Source organism: Brienomyrus brachyistius, chromosome 7 (assembly GCF_023856365.1).
Source record: "Brienomyrus brachyistius isolate T26 chromosome 7, BBRACH_0.4, whole genome shotgun sequence".
Classification (NCBI taxonomy): domain Eukaryota; kingdom Metazoa; phylum Chordata; class Actinopteri; order Osteoglossiformes; family Mormyridae; genus Brienomyrus; species Brienomyrus brachyistius.
This window is the reverse complement of record NC_064539.1, coordinates 20,206,233-20,229,645: the sequence shown is the minus strand read 5'-3', so window position 1 is coordinate 20,229,645 and position 23,413 is coordinate 20,206,233. Positions and strand designations below refer to the sequence as shown.

Genomic DNA, 23,413 nt, shown 5'->3' with positions numbered 1-23,413 from the left:
CTGGAAGCTTATATTACCATCGCTGCTACAAGACAAATGAAACAAGGTGATGTTGGTCACAATGCATTTATTAAGCTTTTAATAAAATAAGTGTTTCTTTTATTCTTCTTGTTAAAGGCAATAATGAAAAAACTGAACTTGCGTCCAGTTACCATGACAACAGGAATATAGTAACCCTTACTGCCTCGCCGCCTATCGGCTTTTTATTACATGGAACTGTTCAGACTCTCCTCCTCTCATTCAGTTCTCTGTTTATTTTGTTTTCTGTTGTTTGAAATGCCCACGGAGTCTGTTCTCTGAAAGGATGGCAGGAGATTCCCAGAGAACTTAGGGTGTGATGCAGGAAGAGTCGGCTCGCTGCCTCGCTGCCTCCTCGCACCCCATCCCCTGCCTGCTACAGTGGACTGGCACAGGAAGAACAGGGTTCTGACCAGCTGATTCCTGCTTCCTTGTGGATCCTGAGAAATGTAGTTATAATAGATCTTCAACTGACCAAAGCACACACCCCCTAGCCCCCCCCCCCCCCCCCATTACATTCCCCCCAACAAATCTATCCATCCCAACCCACACGCCAAATGCAGTAGGTAATGTAACAGGTAAAATCGACGTCTACTCAATAATGGCTTTGCTCCTCACAGTCCATTGGGGGAAGACCCAGAGGTCCACCAAGGGGGCCGGGCCAGACTCGGCCCTTCCCACCACCATCCTATGGGCCTGGTGACTTTCGCGGCCGATGGGCTCCACTGCACCAACGCCTCCAGCCACCCCCGCCCCCCGCCCATCAGGTCATTTGCTGGAGTGCAGTGTGTCTTGGAACTTCGTGCTGGTGTAGTGCATGTGGAAGCCCTTCTTGTCGATGGTGTCATCGGAACGGAACATAATGACGATAGAGTCGCCAGCAGAGTAGATCTCCTCAGGGGGCTGGGGGAATGGAGAAAGGGCAGTCAGCCCCACTTCTCTCAGGAGGGGGCAGCGAAACAGCATTCGGGGATTGGGCAAGGGGAGAACCAGGCAAGCGGACATGAAACTTTCACCGCGTTAAAGGGTTTCATTAATTTTTTTTTGCATCCGCAGATGATGCATGTATCCAGAAAGTGCTCAGAAATAAGAAGAGTACGACCAACACTCAAATACACAAACCTGATTCTTTTTATCCATCAGAGAGCCTCTATCTCTCGCACCCAGTGCTGTTCTCTCAAGTTACATCCATCGGCACCGGTACTTCAACCGCAAATTATAATTTACGAGGGACAGCACTTCCCCTCTAGTCAAGTCTGGGCAGCCTGAGTTCACTGCACATCAATACTAAACTGAGCAGGACCCATTTTCTGATGCTGTACCGCACTGTCTGTTCAGGCTGGAGGAGGTCTGCTCAACATTCTTACCCATAATCCTTTTGCTTTTCCATAGCAGCCTCTTTCTGAGGCTTGTGCATGAATTTTCTGAAATCTATTAAAACATATTAATATATATTACAGCAGTGAATTTCAACCACTGTACCGCGGCACACTAGAGTGGCGTGAGAGATTGTAAGGTGTACCGTGGGAAATTATCCAATTTCACTTAATTGGCCTAAAAACTTTTTTGAAAATGTATTATTATTTGTAAATAGTATGCAATTGTCGAGTGTCTGTGCTGTAATAGTGATGTATTCTGAACAAACAAAGCTATTTCAACATTACTCCCATTTTCCACGACATATCTGAGTGAGCTGAGTTTTTCAAGCCTGACTCATATAAAAACTAAAAAGAGAGACAGAGAGAGACAGAGCTGCTGAGGAAGAGCTTTGTGTGTCTGTCTGATTCATGCCAGGAAATCAACTTTGTGTTCATCCAAAAAGGCTCAGTTTTCACACTGTGTAAGTATAAAAAAATTGAGAGACTATTTTGTCATTATTAGGCTACACAGTGTCATTTTGTAACATTTTTGGTTGGTGGTGTGCTGTGCAATTTTTTCAATGGAAGAAAATGTGCCATTGGCCAAAAATAGTTTCACTGTATTAGAGCATATATTGGAACCAGGGAAAATGTACAGATGCAGAGAATTTTCACCTACTGGGGAATTTTTTCCCCAGGGCTCTCAAAAAACTTAAACGAAATGAGCGCAAGGTCTATAGAAAAATACAAATTCTGGCCAGGCTTGAGCACTTGACCTAAATAGGACAATTACAGGCAGAAAAAGGGAACTCTGGGCTATGGAGAGCGAAATGATTATTCAAGGGGCACACAAGCCGGAGAAGCAGCCAGGAGAAGCCTAACGAGAAGGGTTCCAGCACAGCCTCTTGACTCTGTCCAGATTTACTTCCATGCATGATCTGTAAAAATGCTACCTATACAATAATGGGCATTAAAGCTCGATGTCACTCTAGTTAATCACTGCAGTACCGATGGGTAATTATGTTAATAAGGATAATTGTTAAATAGACCACAATCTGTGGCAATCAATGGCTGGTCCTACCCCCGATCCACAGTAACGGCCAAGCCGGGGAGCTTTGGTGTCTGCGCCGTCAAAGAGCTCCACGTAGTCATAGCCACAATCCGCCTCCTCTTCCACCTCGAAGGTCTGGAAGATGATCTCCACCCCATAGCCCTTCTCAGCTGAGATGACCCACTGGCAGTCGGAGGCACTGGGGTAATAGTTGTCCCCGAACTGGGCGTGGGAGTACAGGTCCTTAGTCTTCACCTCGGCCTTCAGGTTGCCGCCACACTCTGTGTGGGTTGATGAGGTGTTTCGGTGAGGTCATTCTGGTATTATTATCTGGGTTGACCCAGAGTTTGCTGACCTGGGTTTGGGTGGCTCTCTCCCACCCTGGGCCCTGAAGCCGAAGCTGGCCTACCTGCTGAGTGTGAGGCCTCGAAGCCCTTCTTCTGCACAGAGTTGTCAGAGAAAAACCGCAGGAACATCCTGTCGCCAGTGGAGATGAGGGGGGCGGGCTTCTTGCTTCCGCAGTAGCGGCCCAGGCTGGGGGCCTTGGCGTCCCGTCCGTCATAGACCTCCAGGTGGTCGTAGGCACACTCCAGGTGAGTCTCCATGTCAATCTCATTGAAGGCCTATTGCAAGGATGGAGCGACGGTTCTGTTATTCCCCAAATGGGATTATGCCTCAGCAGAGGTAACAGGCCATGTCATCATATCCGAGAGAATATTTTGGGCTACTTCATAAGTGTATGGGACTAAATATTCACCGCTTTGATGCTATATCAGCCAACGTCATCAATGCTAAAGGGTTACATCATCACTGCTACAAGGCTACATCTTCACTGTTAAGAGACTACATCAGGCCTCATCTTTACTGCTAAAGGCTATATCTCGATACATCACCACCGGAAGGGGCTACATGTTCACTGTTGAGACTTCATCAGGTAACACCATCATTGCTAAGAGGCTACATTGGGCTATATCATCACTGTAAAGGGTCCACATCTTCACCATTATGAGGCTAAATTACACCACATTGAAGGGCTACATCATTACAGCTATGGGGCTACATCAGGCTATATGATCATTGCTAAGGGGCAACATTGTGGCTACATCATTAAGCATTAAATTGTTTTCCACTAAGCTGACGTGGCAGAACAAGGCAGACAACATACAATTTTGATGCGATGGCCTGGGGTGGTGGACAAGGCCCAAGTGCAGGCCTTCTTGCTGGGGTAATTATCGGGCCAGTTGGGGCTGGTGATGGTGCCAGATATGCTGTTTATGATGTGATCACAGCCCGCTGCAATGGAGGAAAAGACAAGCATCAATGTGGCATCAGCTTCCCGGAGCTAAGCTTGGCATTTCCCTAAGATATTTATACAAGTTCACATTTTTGTATACTATGGAAAGAGTCCCAAAAATATACTGCAAAACTAGTGTAAACTTTAAATGAAAACTACTAGAAAAGGTGTACTATCAGTATCCCTTCTGTAGCTGGCATCCTGCGAATTCATGCGTCTGTCGCCATGGCATCGCCAGGGGCGCTCGCAGGACACACCTTCCTTGCAGTCATGCCGGTTGTCGTGCAGGACGAAGCCGCTGCGGCACAGGCAGCTGTAGGTGCCCAGCGTGTTGACGCACTCATGCATGCAGCCACCGTTCTCCTTCGAACACTCGTCCTTGTCTGCAGAACCACAGGAAAAACGGGGGCTGGAGGCTCAGACGTCAGACAGGCCAGGCGAGTCACACGCAGAAAAACACTATGACAAACCACGGCCGAGATGAGGAGGTCCAGTGAGCCCCCCGGGTGCCATTTTTAACCTGGGGCCGCCCACCATGGCTCACAGTCATAATGAGGGACACAGCAGACATGGAATGATGGAAACTGAGAATCACATTAGTGCTGCACTCAGTGTGACTAGTTCATGTCCTTTGCTGTTTTCATGCACTAGATGGTGAAACGTACATAATTACAATAACTGCAATTGAAGTGACTGTGAAATGGACACATATGGGAGCAAATCCAGGTTAGGTAATTAAGTTGCCTTTTAACACCATGCCCCTAACTAGTGCTATATTAATGGTTAGTGTACATGCATAGTAAAATAAACTGAAAAATCAAAAAGGCATAAAATTGATGTTACAAACCGTTAAAACTAAATAACGATCTAAATAAGATGCTTAAGACGCGGTTTGGAAAATGGATGGATGGATGGATAAGATGCTTAAGATTCGTTTTTACGGGGTGAAAAAAATCTGAAAAAAGCCCAGATTTTACTAAAAACAAGCTCACACAAGCTCACAGATGGGGACCTGATTAACATCAACATGCAAAATGAATGGCAGCAAATCCCACCAGCAATGTTTCTGCGTCTAATGGAAAGCCATGTTCAAATACACATATTCTATAGGGACAATAGGGTTAAGAAAACACGAGTCCAAACTTAGTAACTGTCACGTTTCGCCGCGATCGCTGGAGAGCAGGTGATCACTCGGGCAAGAAGGCGGGCAGAAAGGCAAGCAGGCAGTCAGGATCGGGACAACACGAGGGTTTAATTGGGAAAACTAGGTGCGGGAAACATCAGACGCTGACTAACATCAATGACAGACCCAGGACTCAGGTAAGACACGAACTGAAATACACAGGACTGATCAAAGTAACTAGACACAGCTGGATACAATCGGGGAAGAACACGTGGGTAATCAGGGGGGCGTGGCACACATGAGGAGCCGACGAGCAGGTCATGACGGAACCCCCCCCCCCCCAAAGGCGCGCTTCACCGGGCGCGCCAGGGAGGAGGGGACAGACGGGACAGACGGGACACGGGACCTGGAACAAAAGAACAGAACAATTAACGAAGCACTGGAAACAAAACAGAGACGCAGAACATGGCTAGGGACAAGACGTAAGACAGGATATGACAAAGGGCAGGGAACGCAGAGAGACAGACTAGAAAGGGTGGAACAGAGGGAACAGGCGGAACAAAAGGAGTGGGAGTGACGGGAGGGAACGTCGGGAAACCAGGAGCGGTGCGGGGCAGAACAAAGGGACCAGGAACAGGCGACAACGGGACATAGGCGGGAGGAGGAACAAACACTGGAGGGACCGGGGCAGGAAAGAAGGGAGAGAAGGAGGGGGAAGGAAGGGGAGCCTGAGGGAGCCCCAGCAGGCGACGGGAGGCAGCCGGAGGGGCCGTAGGCGGCCGGGAGGCCGGAGCCGGAGGGGACCGCGGAGCGGCCGAGGAAACCGGGCGAGGGACAGACAGCAGGGACGAGGAGGGAGCCGAAGGGGACGCTAGCGAGGGCAAGGAGAGGGGGGGAGCCGCCGCAGTCGGCGACGTCGTCCGCCACGCAGGAGCGGGTGGACCCGCAGGCGACCGACGAGGAGTCGGAGGGAGTGAGGCAGGGGGACGAGGTGGCGGAGGGGGAGACGCAGGCGACAGCCGACCCGGAGGGCCGGGACCCGCAGGCGCCGACCAAGCCACAGTGCAGGCGAGGGAGGGCGAGCCAGGGGGCAGGGAGGGAGGGACCCCAGCCCTACGTTGGTGTCCTCTACCCTTGCGGGACACCGACATGGGGGTCCTTGGCTGGGGTCCCGCTCGCCGGGGTGAGGACTGAGGAGTCATCAGGGAGGTCCCCAAGGGGTCCCACTCAAGCTCCTCTACCTCAACGGAGGCAGGAGCGGTGGTCGAGCTCTCTGGGACCACCTCAGGGACTGGGACTGGAAGGACCAGGGCTCGGTCAGGGACTGGAGTGGGGCTAGAAACAAGAGCCCCGGGGAGCACAGTCACAAGGGGCATAAGGGGCGCCTCGGGCGTGGTAATTGCAGGCAGCGGAGGCGGCTGCACGGGAGCGGGGTCCGCCGGTGGCAGCGGAGGCGGTTGCACGGGAGCGGGGTCCGCCGGTGGCAGCGGAGGCGGCTGCACGGGAGCGGGGTCCGCCAGTGGCAGCGGAGGCGGAAGGAGTGCCTCGGGAGACCCTGTACCAACTGCAGAGGAGGTCTACCCCTTCCTCCATTGGAGCAGTTTCCTTAGACTCTCCTCTGCGACGGCCAAGCTCTGGAGTGGAGACTCCGGGGTGACTGAGGCGAACTCCCTCTGCAATTGTTCCATGAGCTCTGCCGCCTCGGGGGAGTCTCTGAAGGCCGGGTCCCCCCACACATGCCAAAACAGATCCTGAAGGGCAAAGAACCTGTTAGCCAGGATCATGGCTGTGGACTGGGTCGGCGCCGATTGCACGGTGGCTGCCGCAGACAGGGGCAGAGGGGGCGCCTTTGGCTGGAGGGCTGTAGCAGGCTGAGGCAAAGGGAGCACCTCCAGAGCTGCTGCTGCAGACGGCGGGACTGGCAGGTCCTGTGCCAGCGAAACTGGCGTGGCCCCTTTAAGACGCCGGGGCACACGTGGGATGGCGTCTCGCACCGCTCTCCTCCCTCCCCAATTTGCCAGCTGCTCAGGCCAGTAATCATACCGCTCGAGGGGCAGTAGCTGTTCTGTGGGGATGGGCTCCAGGTCCGGGAATACGAGGGGTTCGTCCTCCTCGTCCTCACTCGGACCCCAGAGCCTAGCCAGGGAGCAGGGTCCCAGACCGAATGGTCCCAGGTCTGGACCCAGGACGAGCTCCTCCTCCTCTCCCTCCAGAGGGAGCCAGGGGCTGGAGAGAGAGCAGGCGCCCAGGTAGATCGACTCTACCGGGACAGTCTTCCTCCTCTGTCTCCTCTTTTTCTTCTTGTGGTCTGTCATTCTGTCACGTTTCGCCGCGAACGCTGGAGAGCGGGTGATCACTCGGGCAAGAAGGCGGGCAGAAAGGCAAGCAGGCAGTCAGGATCGGCACAAAACGAGGGTTTAATTGGGAAAACTAGGTGCGGGAAACATCAGACGCTGACTAACATCAATGACAGACCCAGGACTCAGGTAAGACACGAACTGAAATACACAGGACTGATCAAAGTAAGTAGACACAGCTGGATACAATCGGGGAAGAACACGTGGGTAATCAGGGGGCGTGGCACACACGAGGAGCCGACGAGCAGGTCATGACAGTAACTTATTCCAAATGAAATTAAATAAGTTATAAAAACAGTGATACCAGTGGCCAATAATATAATTATATGCATTTCAAATATGAAATGATAATAATACATTAATAATTGATATCATACACATCTCCTATGAGTCGACGAGAACTGCCTACTAACCAGTTCAACTGAAAGTGCCAAACTTGCTAAGTTATATGCAAACAACTGGATCCCAGTGTGGATTTTACCTTCCCTGGGACAGATAAATGCCTTTAACAGCTCCTGCTGGTGCTCCCACATAGAGGGGAGGCAGCCTACACCTCCACACGGCCACTTACCTGAGAAGAACTGGGCCCTGAAGCCCTTTTTGGACACTGAGTTGTCTGACTTGAACTCGACACGAATGTTGTTGTACAGGGAGGTAATTGCCTCAGGCTTCTCCGAACCACAGAACCTCCCATGCAACTTGGAGTCCGGCGTGAGTCCACTCCGCACCTCCACGTAGTCGTACTTGCACACCTGCAGGTATGAGGCAGAGGAAAGTGGACAAAATAGACCACAGAGAGGTTTCTTTTCAAAGCCAACGCTACTTTAACTGAATTCCCAGCTGGAAGCATGTTATAGAGTGGACAACAACATCTAGCAATATCCATGTGAACCATGGAATTCGCAATCAAAACTGATATTCTTTTCATGGCAGTGCATCCTTGCAGTATTAATAACTTTTTCTTACCCACTATTGCAATATTTACTTCACGCTTACATTGCACAACGTTACATTGCAATATCTGCATATTTATTATTATAATTATAATTGTGTTTATTGTGTTACTATATGCACCTTAATCTGTACTTCTGATCAGTGTTTTGTGTTACGTTTAGCAGAAGGGCATACAAAATAACTGTTTACTGAGCATATGACCAATATACTCAAATCTTAATACTATTAATTTATAAAACTTCTAGATGAACACTTGTATATTTAGTAGTGATGGAAAAAGCTATGCTTCATGAACCATGTGCTGTATTTTTTGATCCCACTAGATGGTGCTGTCCGATGAAAAAAAGAGCTCAAACATGACCAAAACAAACCAAGAGCACCATCTAGTGGGGGGAAAATAATACAGCAAATGATTCACAAGGCATTGTTTTGTCCATCTGTAATATTTAGCTTCCCTCCAAATCACCTGTTTTCTAAAGACTTATTTACCTAATAGTTGTCAGATTTTCATTGAAACAATTTGATATATAGACATTTCTCTCTGGTACAATAGCAAGTCAGCCTGTGATAATTTAAGCCTCCACCTTTGAGTTACAAATCTGACTCTAACCACTTTACCACCCAACTGCCGCAGCAGCGTAATCGACAATCATTTTCTTACGTCGTTGCCCTCCGTCTCAAAGGCATCAAACTGCAGTGTGATGCGATACTGGGGGGGCGCCACCAGCTGCCAGACGCAGTTCTTGTTAGGCGGATACTCCCGTGGCCAGCCAGGACTGGTGATGGTGCCGTTGGACTTGGTGAGGAAACCGCCACAGGCAGCTGCTGGGGTGGATAAGTCAGGGTTAACACCAGCGGCAGCTTGGACAGGCTTTGGAAAACTACCAATCAGAGGGCTGTGCCAAGGCCGGTGAGGTGACTGAATTGCTTCTGATAGGTTACTAGTGCTGTCACACGGTGCCTTCCTGGCCAGTGATTCTCAACCCAGTCCTCAGGGACCCCAAAGCAGTTCATGTTTTTGCTTGTTCCCAATACACCTGTACCAGGTATTCAGTGTTCTTGATATGCTGGAAAGTGGGAGAAGTAAAAACGTGGACTGTCTCTGAGGACTGGGTTGCGAACCTACGCCTGACATCAGTATTCAGCTATTATGTTTATCACTCCATCAACAAAAACGTGATATCAGTGGGCACTTGAAAAACAGCACGAAAACCTGCACATAGCGTCGGAAAAAACTACGTAAAAAAGCATTCCGTTTATCAAGTTGTTTTAATCATAAATCATCCATCCATCCGTCTTCTAACCACTTGTCATGGTCATGATCACAGGGGGGCCAGAAGCCTATCCTGGGCAGCAAAGGGCACGAGGCTGGGGTAACCCCTGGATTGCTGCAGGGCACAAACAGACAAGGAGAAATCTAGAGACACCTTTTGGCATAACTGCACGTCTGTGGGTTGCAGGGGGAAAACAGAGTCGAGATGCAACCAAAAATCAGTTCTCTAATATTATACGGAAATTAGCCTCCTCCTTAACTTTATATACCAACGGACTTTATATACCAACACAGGCCAGCCATATTGAGGAAACGGCAGTGTTTTCCTCACATGAAGGGGGCTGGAGTTCTGGGGAAAAGGGCGAATACGGGCCCGCAGGGTTTAGCTGCAAATCCTGCGGATAAAAGAGGTCTGCTGATGGCTAAACAAAAACCCACGTGCCCAGAAAGCTCAGCCCGGCGTTTCCACTGGCAACAGCAACAGCAATCGCAGAGAATAGGCGGAGGGGTCCTAAACCGCAGAGCTGCTCGGATCGCCATGCCTGCCAATCTGTAATTACAACTTTCTTTGATGACTAAGCTATTAAAATTTCACAATACACAGGAAAGGTGAGTTCATTGTGAACTGCATTCAGTCTTGGCTTAATAGATTAGCTGGTACACAGTTTAATTAGAGCTGATTAAGCTTCTATTACAATGAAACAAGTCCTGAGAGACGAGACATTGTGTAGGCCATGACAGGTTTTAACAATCTAACAATTATGTTCCTGATTGTTTTCAGTGTGAACTATCACAGACTCTTCTTTGAAGTTTTATATATGTTTTTTTCTACAGTTCCTCCAAGCATGAAGGCCTCTGGGTGAGCTGCGTTTTGGAGGTGTCTCAGGAGGAGGTGACTAGGCTTAACTGTTGATTTGGTCCCTCATTTTCACAAAATGCCTCCCCGGAGATCCCAGCCACAGCCTTCAGTGCGAATCCCAGGCGTCACTGGATGTCCCGTCTCCATTTCCAGTTACACTATAATGACTCTTGTTTTTCTTTCTCACCTGAAATAATGTAGCTCCAATTTTTTGTGTTGTGTGTCTGTACCGTTCCATAAGAAAAATATATACCCCAAATGAACTACCATTCCCTGCCCCGTACCACAACGCCCAGTTTGCCAGCCTGACTGGAGGCTTTTGTTAATTCTTTCGCTTCTTCTGATGAAGTTGTGTTTGTACATACAGGATTTGCCAGTCATAGAATATATTGTGTAATTTAATTGGTCAGTCATTGCACATGCTGTGTTTTACCATCCGACGGACACATGACTGGTCAGTCATCATGGAGAAGGTAAATTATCATTTTGCACTGGGGAGCAGGGGGGGTCTCAGAGCCAAGCCAGACACTCACCCTCACAGCTGCGTTTGTCTGCTGCCAGCTCGAACCCAGGATCGCAGGCACAGCGATAGCTACCTAGCGTGTTGATGCAGCGCTGCTCACACCGTCCATTGTCCGGCTTGGAGCACTCATCCATCTCTGTGGGACAAAACCGGAGGCGACAAACGGCCGTCACGAGCGGACGTGGCCGCAGATCACACCCGCCTGGAGACTCTCACCACCTTTGAAGAAGCTGGCGGCGAATCCGGCTTTGTTGACAGAGCCGTCGGATACAAACTTCATCCAAAGCTTGTTGGAGCTGCTCTTGACGTTCTCGGGCTTGTCGTAGCCGCAGAAGCGGCCCAGCAAGGGGCTGCTGTCCAAGTCGCCATCCCGGATCTCCAGGTAGTCATAGGTGCAACTGTCATGCCTCTCAATCTGGAGGAATTCCCAAAGGGCCAATTAGAGACGGCTACACTCGGCACACACGCCACTATAACTTATGTTTGTTTTTATTTGATCCCTTTGTGTAGCTGGATGTATCTACAGAGACGTTTCAGATTAAGTCTCAATCCCAGGCAATTACAGCTCCACAACTGTGCCTTTCATTGGGGGAAAATAACTGGCTTCCTTCCAGACGGCCAGGCCTTCCCGGCGTTCTGTTGTGTGAAGGGCCATTCACCGATTCCGCAGGCGGCTGCGGTTTGCCGGCCGGCAGCGAGGGAGGACGCTCGCTTCCTATGGTCCCCGTTCAGCCCCTGTTCGCTGCCGTGTGATTCAAAGAGGCAGGAAAAATGCCGGGAACAGACCCAGATAAGCTGCCGCCTGCTTTCCGCTGAGCCTGAAGGGCAGCTGGACTCAACATGGGCCCGCTAAAATTTTGTGAAAATTAAGTAAATGCTGTTCTGGCCGACCAACAACAGCTGACAGCTGGCATGCACATGACAATTATAAGCACTTAAATTTTAGACTAGCTTATTCTAAATTACAATGGGAAGCCCTTTATAATTATTAAAAAGCAAGAGAAAACTGCTTTTTATGTTCACTTGTTTAACTTCTGAGATAAATGTACCAACACTCTCAGCTCTGATTGGTTGGTTATTCCCCCACCCAGATTTCATTAGTCTTTCTAAATTAATTGATCTGATTACAAGATGGATTCCCAAAAGAGCAGACTGGAGGTCCAGTATTTTCATACTTCTTTAGTGCCATTTTTATCGGCTATTACACAAGTATGACATATAGGCAGGGAAAATCTTCATTTTCAATTGAGCCTTGGACTACATCACCTGTAAAAGAGCAGTTTGAACTTTAAACTGTAAAAACTGATTAACTTCTCACCCCAGAATCTAAACCCAGAATTCATATTCCATTACCTATAACACGGGTAAGCCCTTTTCAGACCTGGACCTACTATTTCCAGAGTAAACGTGCATTGCATTGACCAAAAGGAAGGTGCTACAATAACGACGTAACACTTCTTTATTTTCTGGGAGAGTTCGCTAACAGGAGTAACACATCAGACCTGCAGGGGGCAGCAGAGTCACCATAGCAGGCTGAAACACACCATCCCGCAAGTGTTACGGTCACAAACAGGAATTATGTTTTTCTCTGTTTTGTACTTTTATCCCATTTGTGTACCCTGTAGTTAATCTCTTTGTGTTCTATTTTTTTTTTTAAATCTTGTGCTATAAAACACATAAAACACATTGATTCCAATGATAATAACCACAGCGCAGTGGGACTTCATTTTCATGACTCTTTAGGGGGAGCGGCTGGGGTTAAACTGCAGAGCCCTGAAAAAAGACAATCTGCTCACCTCGAAGGACTGAAAGGCAAGGCCCACGTGAAAGCCTGGTGCCACGGTGATGCGCCACACACACACTTTGTTGGGCCAATAATCGTCCGGGTAGTTGGGAGACTGGATCTGTCCACTGTCACGGCTCAGATCCCCACCACAGATGGCTGTGGGCAGGTGACAGGGTGGTCGTCACGACTTCATAACATTTGTCCCTTGTCCCCATTGCTTTTGAGAAGCCTGCGTTCACCTCTGACCTGTTTGAGCTGGGGATAATGCACTCAAATGGAAACCGCGACCCAAATGACAGTTCGAACCCGAGGCAGCTCCTTTATGAACAGTACCTTCATACGCCACCGAGAAGCCCCTGCCCACCCAGTTGCTGCTGCTGCGAAACTCGATCCACAGCCGGCTGTCTGTCGAGGTGATTGGCTCAGGCAGCTTGTCGCCACAGAAACGACCTGGGAAAAGCACCAATTGCCTCTTGTTAGACTTGGGCTCTTCAACAACAACAACAACGCTGTGCTAATACTGTGCCTCATGGGAGGACATTCCATTGAACCTTTTGACCCCAAAGGCCACATTTATTGAACATTTTCTTTGTACTAAGAATACACCCCTCAGCAATGTTAATGGAGGCAATTTCTCCAGCTGGGACCTTTAGTAATTTAGATTATAATCATAACTGCATGTGGTTATACAGGAGGGCTGCACTTTCTCAACATGCCTATGCAGAACAAGGCTTTTGACGAGGTGAACATGCTGTATTGCAAATTTGGACAACGAGATCCACCTCATCAAATGAGGAGGACGCGAGGGATAGTTAAGAAAACTGTACATCAGGCAGCCCTCCCAAGAGAAGCTTCTTCTTACTTACTATTGCTCATGAACATCTCCAGAAGAAATAATTATCCACATTAACAAATACATGGTACAACACAATGACTTTCATTTGCATTTTCCTCTCATTTACTGTGGTTTTACGGTCAAAATACCCTCACAGCTGAGTAGCCTACCAGCTAAGCATTGGATTTGTGGTTTTATCGTATATTCATCCATCTTGGGGGTGGTGAAGTGAGTTAAGGTGCTGTGTCTGTGATTGGATGGCCACTGGTCCAAATCCCAGGGTCAGCAGAGTGATGATACCATCGGGCCCCAGAGCAAGACCCTTAAACCCAAACTGTTCCAGGGTCTGGCTGATGATGCTTTATCAGCTATGTATGCCACTTTGGAGAAAGGCATCTGCTAAATAAATAGATCTTCCAATCTTATCCTGTTCAGGATTATGAGGAGGCCCTGGATCTATTCCAGTCAGTACAGGGTACAAAGCAGGGGTACACAATGAAAGGGGTGCAAGCTCACTGAATGACATGTACAGCTCTGGAGAAAATTAAGAGACCACAGCACAATTTTTTGTTTCACTCATTTCTCAGTTTAAGGGTGTGCGTCTTTGAATAATGTAAATTTGTTTTGCAAACTGTAGCCCGCTTCTTCTCTGTTTCTCATCAATGAAGGGCTTCTTCCTTGCTTTATGGTCCTTCTTCTAGAAGGCTGATACAAACTGTCCTAGCAGGTGCACCTCACACCTGCACTTAATGTCTCCCATTCCTTTTGAAGGTCACTTGATGTCATCCTCTGATTCATGGGAAACTGGTGGATAAGTTAACAGTCATCTGTAGCATTAGAAAGTCGTTTCTGTCCTTTATCTGGCGGATTTTTGGTTGTTCACAGCGTCTCCTGCTTCACCTTGTTCTTGTGCGCTGTGGTCTTAGAAATTTCGAACCTGGAAGCGTCATGCTGCTCAGTGTAGACAGAAGAACCAGGATTAAAGCAGGACTTAATATAGGGTGGTCTCTTAATTTTTTCCAGAGCTGTACATACATAATAAAGATCATGCACAATGGCAGTGTTCCTCAACCTGATCCTTGAAGACCCCAAGACAGTCCAGGTTTTTGCTCCCTACCAAGAGCTGGGAGGGAGCAAAACCTGGACCACCTGGCAGTGAGAAAAAAACAAGGACAGGCTTGAGAAACACTGCATTGTGGGAAATGTAGAGATGTCACAGGACTGCAGAAGGACACAAGAACGTTGTGGAAAAAAAACCCCACACAACACAGGAAGAACATTTATACAACAACAACAAACAACAACAAAAACAAGAAAAGAATGGCAGGAATCAAATAAGCAGTCCAGGTCGTGTCAGGTAACAGCGCTACCCACTTAATCACTGTGCCACTCCATTCTGTCATGTCTATGAATTCAAATGAAATAAATTACATTTTTAATTAACTCTGATAAAACAGAAAACACTATCATGGCAACCGTAATGAATTGTACGAGTACGAGTATATTATTTGCTTACCAGGAATAAAGCATTTTATCAACTGAAGGACTTTGTAAATGAAAATTAAATGGAATTCAAAACATTTCTTTATTTTTCAATATGCACATATTTCCACCATTCATCACACAAAATCCTACAAAATAAATATCGCTGTTTTAAGGACTCTCTCAGTATTATAAGATGACCCTGTTATTCACACAATAACATGTGAGATGTGTGCTTAAACTGGCATTAAAAATGTTGTTTGCATCAGTCTTCAGAAACTGTAGAAGAGTCGAAAATAGTTTTTTATGTAAATAAGCCCAAATTTATGCAAGATGGATTAAACAGAAAAAAATACAGACTAAAGACCAAGCAGGGCTCAGTGAGCCATGGATACAGACCTTTGAGGGCAGCTTTTCTCCAGTATCCATCCCGAATCTCCACATGGTCATACCAGCAGAGGTGACTCCTGTACAGGTCCATGGATGTGAAATTCAGAATAATCTGGTGAAACAACGGCAGCAGCTCATGGTGAAACCCTTTTCCAAAGGTTTTTTAAAACAAATAATAATTAAATTCATTCAATACAGGGGAACAGTGAGCCTGTTCCAAGAAACACAGGATACAAGGCAGGGGACACCCTGGACGGAATGCCGGTCCATCGCAGGGTATAAGGCAGGGGACACCCTGGACGGGATGCCGGTCCATCGCAGGGTATAAGGCAGGGGACACCCTGGACGGGATGCCCGCACATCGCAGGGTATAAGGCAGGGGACATCCTGGACGCGATGCCGGTCCATCGCAGGGTATAAGGCAGGGGACACCCTGGACGGGATGCCGGTCCATCGCAGGGTATAAGGCAGGGGACACCCTGGACGGGATGCCGGTCCATCACAGAGTATAAGGCAGGGGACACCCTGGACGCGATGCCGGTCCATCACAGGGTATAAGGCAGGGGACACCCTGGACGGGATGCCGGTCCATCACAGGGTATAAGGCAGGGGACACCCTGGACGGGATGCCGGTCCATCGCAGGGTATAAGGCAGGGGACACCCTGGACGGGATGCCCGCACATCGCAGGGTATAAGGCAGGGGACATCCTGGACGCGATGCCGGTCCATCGCAGGGTATAAGGCAGGGGACACCCTGGACGGGATGCCGGTCCATCGCAGGGTATAAGGCAGGGGACACCCTGGACGGGATGCCGGTCCATCACAGAGTATAAGGCAGGGGACACCCTGGACGCGATGCCGGTCCATCGCAGGGTATAAGGCAGGGGACACCCTGGACGGGATGCCGGTCCATCACAGAGTATAAGGCAGGGGACACCCTGGACGCGATGCCGGTCCATCACAGGGTATAAGGCAGGGGACACCCTGGACGTGATGCCGGTCCATCACAGGGTACACAGTGGGCACTTCTGATTGTTTCAGTGAGGAAACCTATGCAAACACACTGAAAAACACTCACACCCACAAAGTAGGGGGCAGGAATCAAAGAGCTACTAACTGGGGGGAACAACTGGAGGGGGGACAGAAGAGGGCCAGGTGGGAGGGGTCACTCATCAAGGTGGCCCGGATGAAGTCATTTTCTTCAAGGTCTGAGAATTATGAGCCCCCTAGAGCCACAGCTAACAGATTATCCATCCATCCATCCATCCATCCATATTCTAAAACCACTTGTCTTATTCAAGGTTGTGGGGGGTTCAGAGCCCATTCAGGAGGCTATGGGTGCAAGGCAGGGAACAACCCAGGACAGGGCACCAACCAATCGCAGACTAACAGATTATTAATTGTCATTATTCTTAATTTTCAATAAACTAAAGAATGGATGGATGGATGGATGGATGGATGGGTAGAGGGATGGATGGATGGATGTCTCGCAGCAGACATAAAAATGTTTCCTCACACACTCCTGTCATAAAGTGGGGTTTCCCGGCAGCAGTGGGGCGACCGCGACGTGACCCTGACCCACCTTCTCCCCAGGTGTGACGGAGATCCTCCAGACACAGTGCATGTAGGCCGGGTAGCCGTTGGGAAAGCCTGGAGAGGAGAAGTTGCCGCTGCTGTCCTGCAGGCTCCCGCCGCACTCTGGCCACACAGAGATGCAGCGTAATGGGCCTCTGTGGCCACGAGGGCCGCATGCTGGACTGACGTCGCCCAGCCGACTCTTTCACACGTCACTCCGCGTCTGTTAGCCACGCAGCATTCCGAGAATAAAACGATCCTCGCATTATCCCACTAAGTACAGGACTTAAACGTAGGGGCACAATAGGGGCATGGATACCTGGGCAGATTCAGGGGCGCTGCACTTTACAAAGGCCCTTGAAAACGTTACGTTGTGAATTTCATTTGGTGGGAGGGGGGGCAAGGTTCTGCCAGGGGATCTAGAATTTCTGAAACCACTTTAAATGCGACCTGCTTCCAGAAATACCTGATTGTGAAAACAGGTGATGCAAGTGATAAAGGCCCCTTCGAAACGAGTCACACTCAAACAGAGCAGAGTCACATGCAAAAGGACGAGGCTCCGCCCACAAAGGATGAAGACCGCCCTCGTTTCTCAGGATAATCATTATTTCTTGGACTTTTTCATGTCTCTTCCAGATGGTCCCCAGAGCTAATGGATGCTCCCTGGTGTGTCGTTAAACGTACAGCTGTGAGTGAATGCTTTTCCTACCTCCCTCCCAAACAACTCCAGTCATGACAACCCCCCCCCCCCCCCCCCGCAACTCCTACGCCCCCCATTGCAGCCTTCATGCACCTGCATGCTACGCGTTGAGTTTCTCTCTCACTTGGCATCCAATCCCCTTCCCCAATCAGTCAAGAATTTGTCCTAAAGCTCCACAGGTACATGGGCGAATCAAAAAATCATTCACAATGTTCTTTGAATGTTTTTTCCACATGAAAAGAACCTCGAAAACATTTCACCCCTCCCAGTTCTGATCGATATGTGACACATGAGTTTTCAGAGCTTAAACTGTATAACGTGCCACCTAGACAGCATAGGCGGTTAGTAGCCGGGAACCAATTTCAGCATGTAAAATCTTTCATAAAGTCTAAGAGCCAAGAAGCCATTCGCAGTATTTCTGACACTTACAAACCCGATACTACACGAAAGATCACTTGGTTTCTTTTTAGCAGATGTGCTGCTAAAAAGCCAATTAAAAGCAGCTTAGCAAGGCTAAGTCCGGGAAATTCAAAACATTTTTTCCCACCACTGTGTGAACGGCGCCCCCTAGGTGGAGGCAGCGCAGGCGTGAAGCTGCGGATGTGCGCGGCTCTTACTGGAACAGCGGTAGAGTTTGCGTGCCTGAGCAATGTCCCCCTGGCTCAGCCTTGTCCTCTGGCCTATGGGAGGCCGGACTCCGTTCACGTCGTAGCGGGGCAAGATGGTATCCAGGAACACACCCCTGGAGGAAAGAAAAGCGGAGAGTCATTGGGGGGGGGAGCAAATATATATCTAAAACACACATGTACACACACACACACACACACAAACGCATACAGATGCACATGGGCTTGTAATTATACCTTTGTGGGGACTCTCCATTCATTTCTATGGGGAAAACTCTAATGACATCATAACAACCTTAAACCCCACCCAGCCCTAATCCTGACCATATGTACCCCAAAAAAATAAGAGACTTTTGGCATATTTCGTTTTTTGATTGCATTCACATATCTTTGTGGGGACCTGACAAATGGACCCCTCAGTGTCAAGATAACAGATTTTTATTACACGGAAGGGGAATTCGGCCCCCCCCAAGGTAATATATACCTAATCCACAGACACACATACACATCATATTCATATCTTCGCCTGAGCTTTGGCAGGTATCTCCTCCCAACTCTTATTATTTCTTACAGTCGATATTCGACATTCAGAAAGGGACTCTTCTAATGGGAAACTCGATGTTGGAGTGAACATGTTATGAGAAAAGTGGAAAAACACAAAGACAATGGATCCTGTGAAAAAGTACGAGATACGGAGGGAATCAGGGAGAAAGAACGATAAACTAAAGGATAACTGGATAACTGGGATGAGAACCAGGACAATACTGGGTTTTTGTAGATCTAGCTGGGATATTTTATATACAGGGATATTTTGGTCTGAGAAGAATGGTGTGTTGCATTAGCTCATGATGCTGATCTATGATTCTCACTGTATAAATATTTGTACATTTCTAGACATGTTTACTCATGGTGACTGTTGGGGGGGGGGGAGCTGCACTCCCCAATAATAAAAAAAGGCTTTTTACAGGAATCATTTTAGTTCTAATTATTTTTACACGAAATAGGAAAAAGACACTGTGAACTTGGGGTAAACCTTCTTGAATCCATCTGAGAGTGATTGCAACAGTAATGGATTTTCACTCGGTTGTACAACTTTTTAAAAATATTACATCCGGCTGCTTGCCTTTAATTGAGTTCTCTACGGCTTTATTTTCCAGGTCATTGATAAATCAGAGATGGACAGTCAATAAGCCACACCAACTGCATTTCAGTTTGCATTACGAGGTGCATAATGCACTTGGTTGTCAATCCGAAGTTTTCCTTGTGTTTTACATGAACCATTCAGGCCGTGACAGGAATTAGCAATAATTAATGAATAGAAAATGACAGGTGTTATTTTCACACCCCCTTTCAGTTACTGTCCCCAAAAAAAATGTTCACAGTTAGGCAAGTGTCATGAAGTACACAGCAAAAACAAATAGCCAATAATACAAAAGGAGACAATGCATGGTCATCGTACCCAGTAATACATCAGCAAATTCCCTCAGCTTATGCACATTCCTAAACTCTGAACTCTCTGCTTTTCGCATCATTTTTTTTGCTTCTATTATTCTCCAAATAAGTAAAGGGCTAAGAAAGCCCCTCCAAGACCCCCCTCCCAGTCACCTAGTTGACATGTCCCCTGTCCCCATGGCAACGCGACAGCAAGCGAGAGGCGCGTGTGTGCAAACGGACTGCTCCTGTCGCTATCAGTCTGCACAAAAGGAAGCGCTGTCCTGGTCCATATTTGCTTTGGCCGGCCGCCAGCAAGAAAGAAAAGAAAAGACAAACAAAGGTTCACGGTGCACTGCGTGGAAAAGAAGCTTTAAATGCGGCGGTAAGAATAGACGAAAGCAAGACAAAAAGCGAGAGACTGCCGTGAAATCTTTCAAACAACGATCACACTGCAGCCCAGGCTTCCCACGGTGCTTTACAGTAGGGAGGGGCATCGCCAGGGTTGGTATCGCGAATACCGATCCCGATATTTGGTGCAACCCCAGCCCTCGTGATAAAACTTGTCGTGCCGGAGTGGGGGGGAATGTTGACTGCTTCTTCGATAGTCCCCTTAATGTCTTGCTCTCTATCGTAATATGAACATTTATATGAAATCTAAAAATTGCTAACTAAAAGAAAAAAAATCGAGATTCTCAAAATTCGAAGGAATAGATCATGTAGTGTGGATCTGCACGTCGCCACAGTACAGAAGTGGTCCTTTATTGCCTTCACCCATGACACGTCAGTTATTCTTGGAATGGGCTTTTTCTGGACCACGTGAAAAGGACGGGACTCCAAAGGCATGCCTGTGCGGCACAGCCTCCGGTCCAAGACAAACGGAGGCGGTTTTGGGAGGATTGTGTCGGTAATTACAGCACAGAGACTGAAACTGCCAAACCGGGCCCTGACATGCGGCAGTGGGCAATGATTCCTGGTCCTTCTGGGGTTCATCGGACTTTCTTACTGTAATAAAAATAGCACACAATCATGTTTTATTGTCACGTGTTTAGAGGGTGAAATTCTTGTGCCATAGTTGCAGGGGAGGGGCAGATGCGTGGGGGGAGGGGATAAAAGAAACAGCAGTGCGATACGAGACGAAACAATGCAGGACAAATGCAATCGCAAATGTTCTCCTATTTTCCCAGCATGCACTTTTGTCTTCATCAAATGGCAAAGAGAATGTGCAGGAGTGAGTGAAGGAAATGCAGACTGAGTGCACATTCCGATTGCAAATTAGGCGTTTTCATTTCCAGCAAATCAAAATTTTCAGGTTCAGTTACAATGACGATGTCTTTTCTTGGGTGAAATTGGAATACCCATAAGCAGTGTGTGTGTGTGTGTGTGTGTGTGTGTGTGTGTGTGTGGCACACTCAATCCCAATGCTTATCTCATTGGCATTAAAGGCCTCTTTTCACCGAATCACCTCTTGTGTGTTTACATGCATCTCTGCTGTCCTCCAGTCACTCCTTAAGTGCTGTAAGCACGGTTAATCTGCATGATTTCTGAATTGTTATGGTTGTTCTCCTGCGAGGCCCGGCAGCTACTGCTATTGTTTTCACTCTTTCTGCTGTTGTTCAGCAACAACAGCACGTTTATCGTGCTTTTTTTTAAAGTTTCGTTTAGCTGCTTTAGTTCTGTTACTCTAAAACCAAACAGTCAAAAGAAGGGAATTACACGATGAGACGACATCATCTCAGCCCCTGATCCAGAACTCAAAGGAAACAGGCCACAACACTGGGACTCTTGAGGGTTAACATGCCAACATTCAAGCATGGCGACTAACTGCACCAATGGCAACTATAAAGATGGAGGAAAAATAGGTCAATAGCAATGGCTGGACCAGCAGAAGCTTTGCTTCTGTTTATTATCTTCATTTGGGCAGGAAGTCGTTTAGACAAGTGACTGGGGAGCGCCTGCTCTCATGGGGCCCAGTGGTATACATCCCAGGCAGATCATCTCTCAGTCTCCTCACGCAAACCCAAGAGAGGCGGGACGAGGGATGGAGCCCCGCATTGTCGCCAGTGATGGACGAACAAGCCAAAACAAAGGGCCCATCTGCCTGTGCGATCATGTGTAAACACTCCTGAGTGACAGACTATCTCACTGTTTTACTGTGACTTTGGTCTGTAGCTGTGTCTTTACGTGAATAAGTTAAGGGTCAGTACTGTATGGGAAGTAACAATATCATACAGGTACTCTGTAATAAGGGGAGGAGCTTATATCATGGGGTGGGGCTTATTACTTAGTGGGGGAGTCTATTCCATATGAGGGAGCTAATACCATATTGAGAGGATGTGAACAATTGGCTGGCTTTTCACAATAGTCAGTACTGGATGAAGGAAGATTCATGGTTTATGTTATACAAGAGAAGGGTTAGGGTTGGGCAGAGCAGGGTCTGTACCATAACGGAAGGGGTTAGGGTATATAATGGGATTAGGGTATATAATGGGATTAGGGTATATAATGTACAGTATTTTGGGAAAGTCGTAGGCAGTCAAAGGAAACGTTTAATGCTCTTCATCTGCATAGCAAGCAAGTATTTGCTCTGAACAAAAAACATAGTTAGCATTGAAACGAAAAACTTAATCTAACATTAGAATATATGCAGAAATACAATGAAAAAAACCGAAAAGCATTTCTTCTACTCTCATTAAAGCCTCAGATGTCTTGTTGGACGGCTAGATGAACACAGCTTCAGTTCCCAGACCTCTCCTCAAGGGCGCCTCCGCCATTCAATGCATCTGTCCAATTTCACCACCAGCTCACTTAATTAATTAATGTAACTAGTTAAAAAGTCAATGAGAGTGGGCTAGTGGTCGAGGGGCTTTTTGCCCCTACAATCCAGGTCACATGCAATAAGTCCATTAAGACATTCTAGGTCTCGTTTACTAGGATCGGAGTTCACTAGGACAGACGCATGAAGACTGACTCCTATACTAATCCTACCCGTATGACACAAAGACACCATTTATGCAGCAGCTGTGCGAGTCTCAAATTTTAAACCAATCCGCAGACGACGCTGTTCATCACCGGCACTATCAATCAGGAGCCCTCGCGCCTGGATGACTCATGGTCTGGGACGGCATTCTTCCACAGTCCGCCTTTACAATTCCTCCGCGAGTCATGGAGTAGCCGTCAGCTGCAGCTGGAGAGACAGCATTCCGGCCTGCCGCACCCCGCAGGGACGCGGGTTTCCTGCACTCTCCGTCCCCGCAGTTACGCGGGTTTCCTGAGCCTGGGTCCGCAAGCTGCCCCGCTCCGTAAATTGACGGCGTTCTCTATTCCAAAGAATGCAAGAGCTTAGGGGGAGGAACTTGTGCCGCACAGTCATGTAAGACATTTGCATGACATTTATTTAGTGCAAGCTTTTATCGAAAGTGACGTACATTTCAGGAAGCTGGATCAGCCAGTCCCTGGAGCAACTGGGGTTAAGGGCCTTGCTCAGATGCCCGATGGCGACATCACACTGCTGATACTGGAATATGAACCAGCAACCTTCCGAGCACAATCACAAACCTTACCTGCAAAAACATAACCCGCTGAAGCACATACTTCTAGAACACCAGGCCACGGTAAAGCAGCGATGGACTTCTGACCAAAAGGGAACTCTGAGTTTTAATCACATTCCCGCACAGAAACTGGCAGCAACTTTAATAGGTTCTTTCGAGTCGTGCCTTATGCTGATGACAACGATATGGATGCCACTAATTCACCTCATCTCCCAAACCGATTGGC

General features: G+C 48.0%; 1 protein-coding gene across 3 annotated transcripts in view; it reads right to left on the bottom strand.

The window, feature by feature from the left end:
* Positions 1 to 535: 535 nt before the first annotated feature.
* LOC125746292 (bone morphogenetic protein 1-like) overlaps positions 536 to 23,413 on the bottom strand; it is a 43,554-nt gene continuing 20,676 nt past the window's right edge. For 2 of the 3 annotated variants that reach the window (XM_049020100.1, XM_049020102.1), the window contains exons 7-20: positions 18,197 to 18,321; positions 16,887 to 17,002; positions 15,313 to 15,415; positions 12,930 to 13,046; positions 12,607 to 12,752; positions 11,030 to 11,225; positions 10,821 to 10,946; positions 8,817 to 8,980; positions 7,773 to 7,953; positions 3,979 to 4,104; positions 3,593 to 3,720; positions 2,837 to 3,050; positions 2,458 to 2,708; positions 536 to 921 (exon numbers count right to left, since the gene is read on the bottom strand). In XM_049020100.1, the coding sequence (XP_048876057.1) occupies positions 787 to 921; positions 2,458 to 2,708; positions 2,837 to 3,050; positions 3,593 to 3,720; positions 3,979 to 4,104; positions 7,773 to 7,953; positions 8,817 to 8,980; positions 10,821 to 10,946; positions 11,030 to 11,225; positions 12,607 to 12,752; positions 12,930 to 13,046; positions 15,313 to 15,415; positions 16,887 to 17,002; positions 18,197 to 18,321 (2,128 nt within the window). In that variant the 3' untranslated portion in view covers positions 536 to 786. The remainder of the gene's footprint in view (positions 922 to 2,457; positions 2,709 to 2,836; positions 3,051 to 3,592; positions 3,721 to 3,978; positions 4,105 to 7,772; positions 7,954 to 8,816; positions 8,981 to 10,820; positions 10,947 to 11,029; positions 11,226 to 12,606; positions 12,753 to 12,929; positions 13,047 to 15,312; positions 15,416 to 16,886; positions 17,003 to 18,196; positions 18,322 to 23,413) is intronic. The other variant, XM_049020101.1, reaches the window with a different exon arrangement.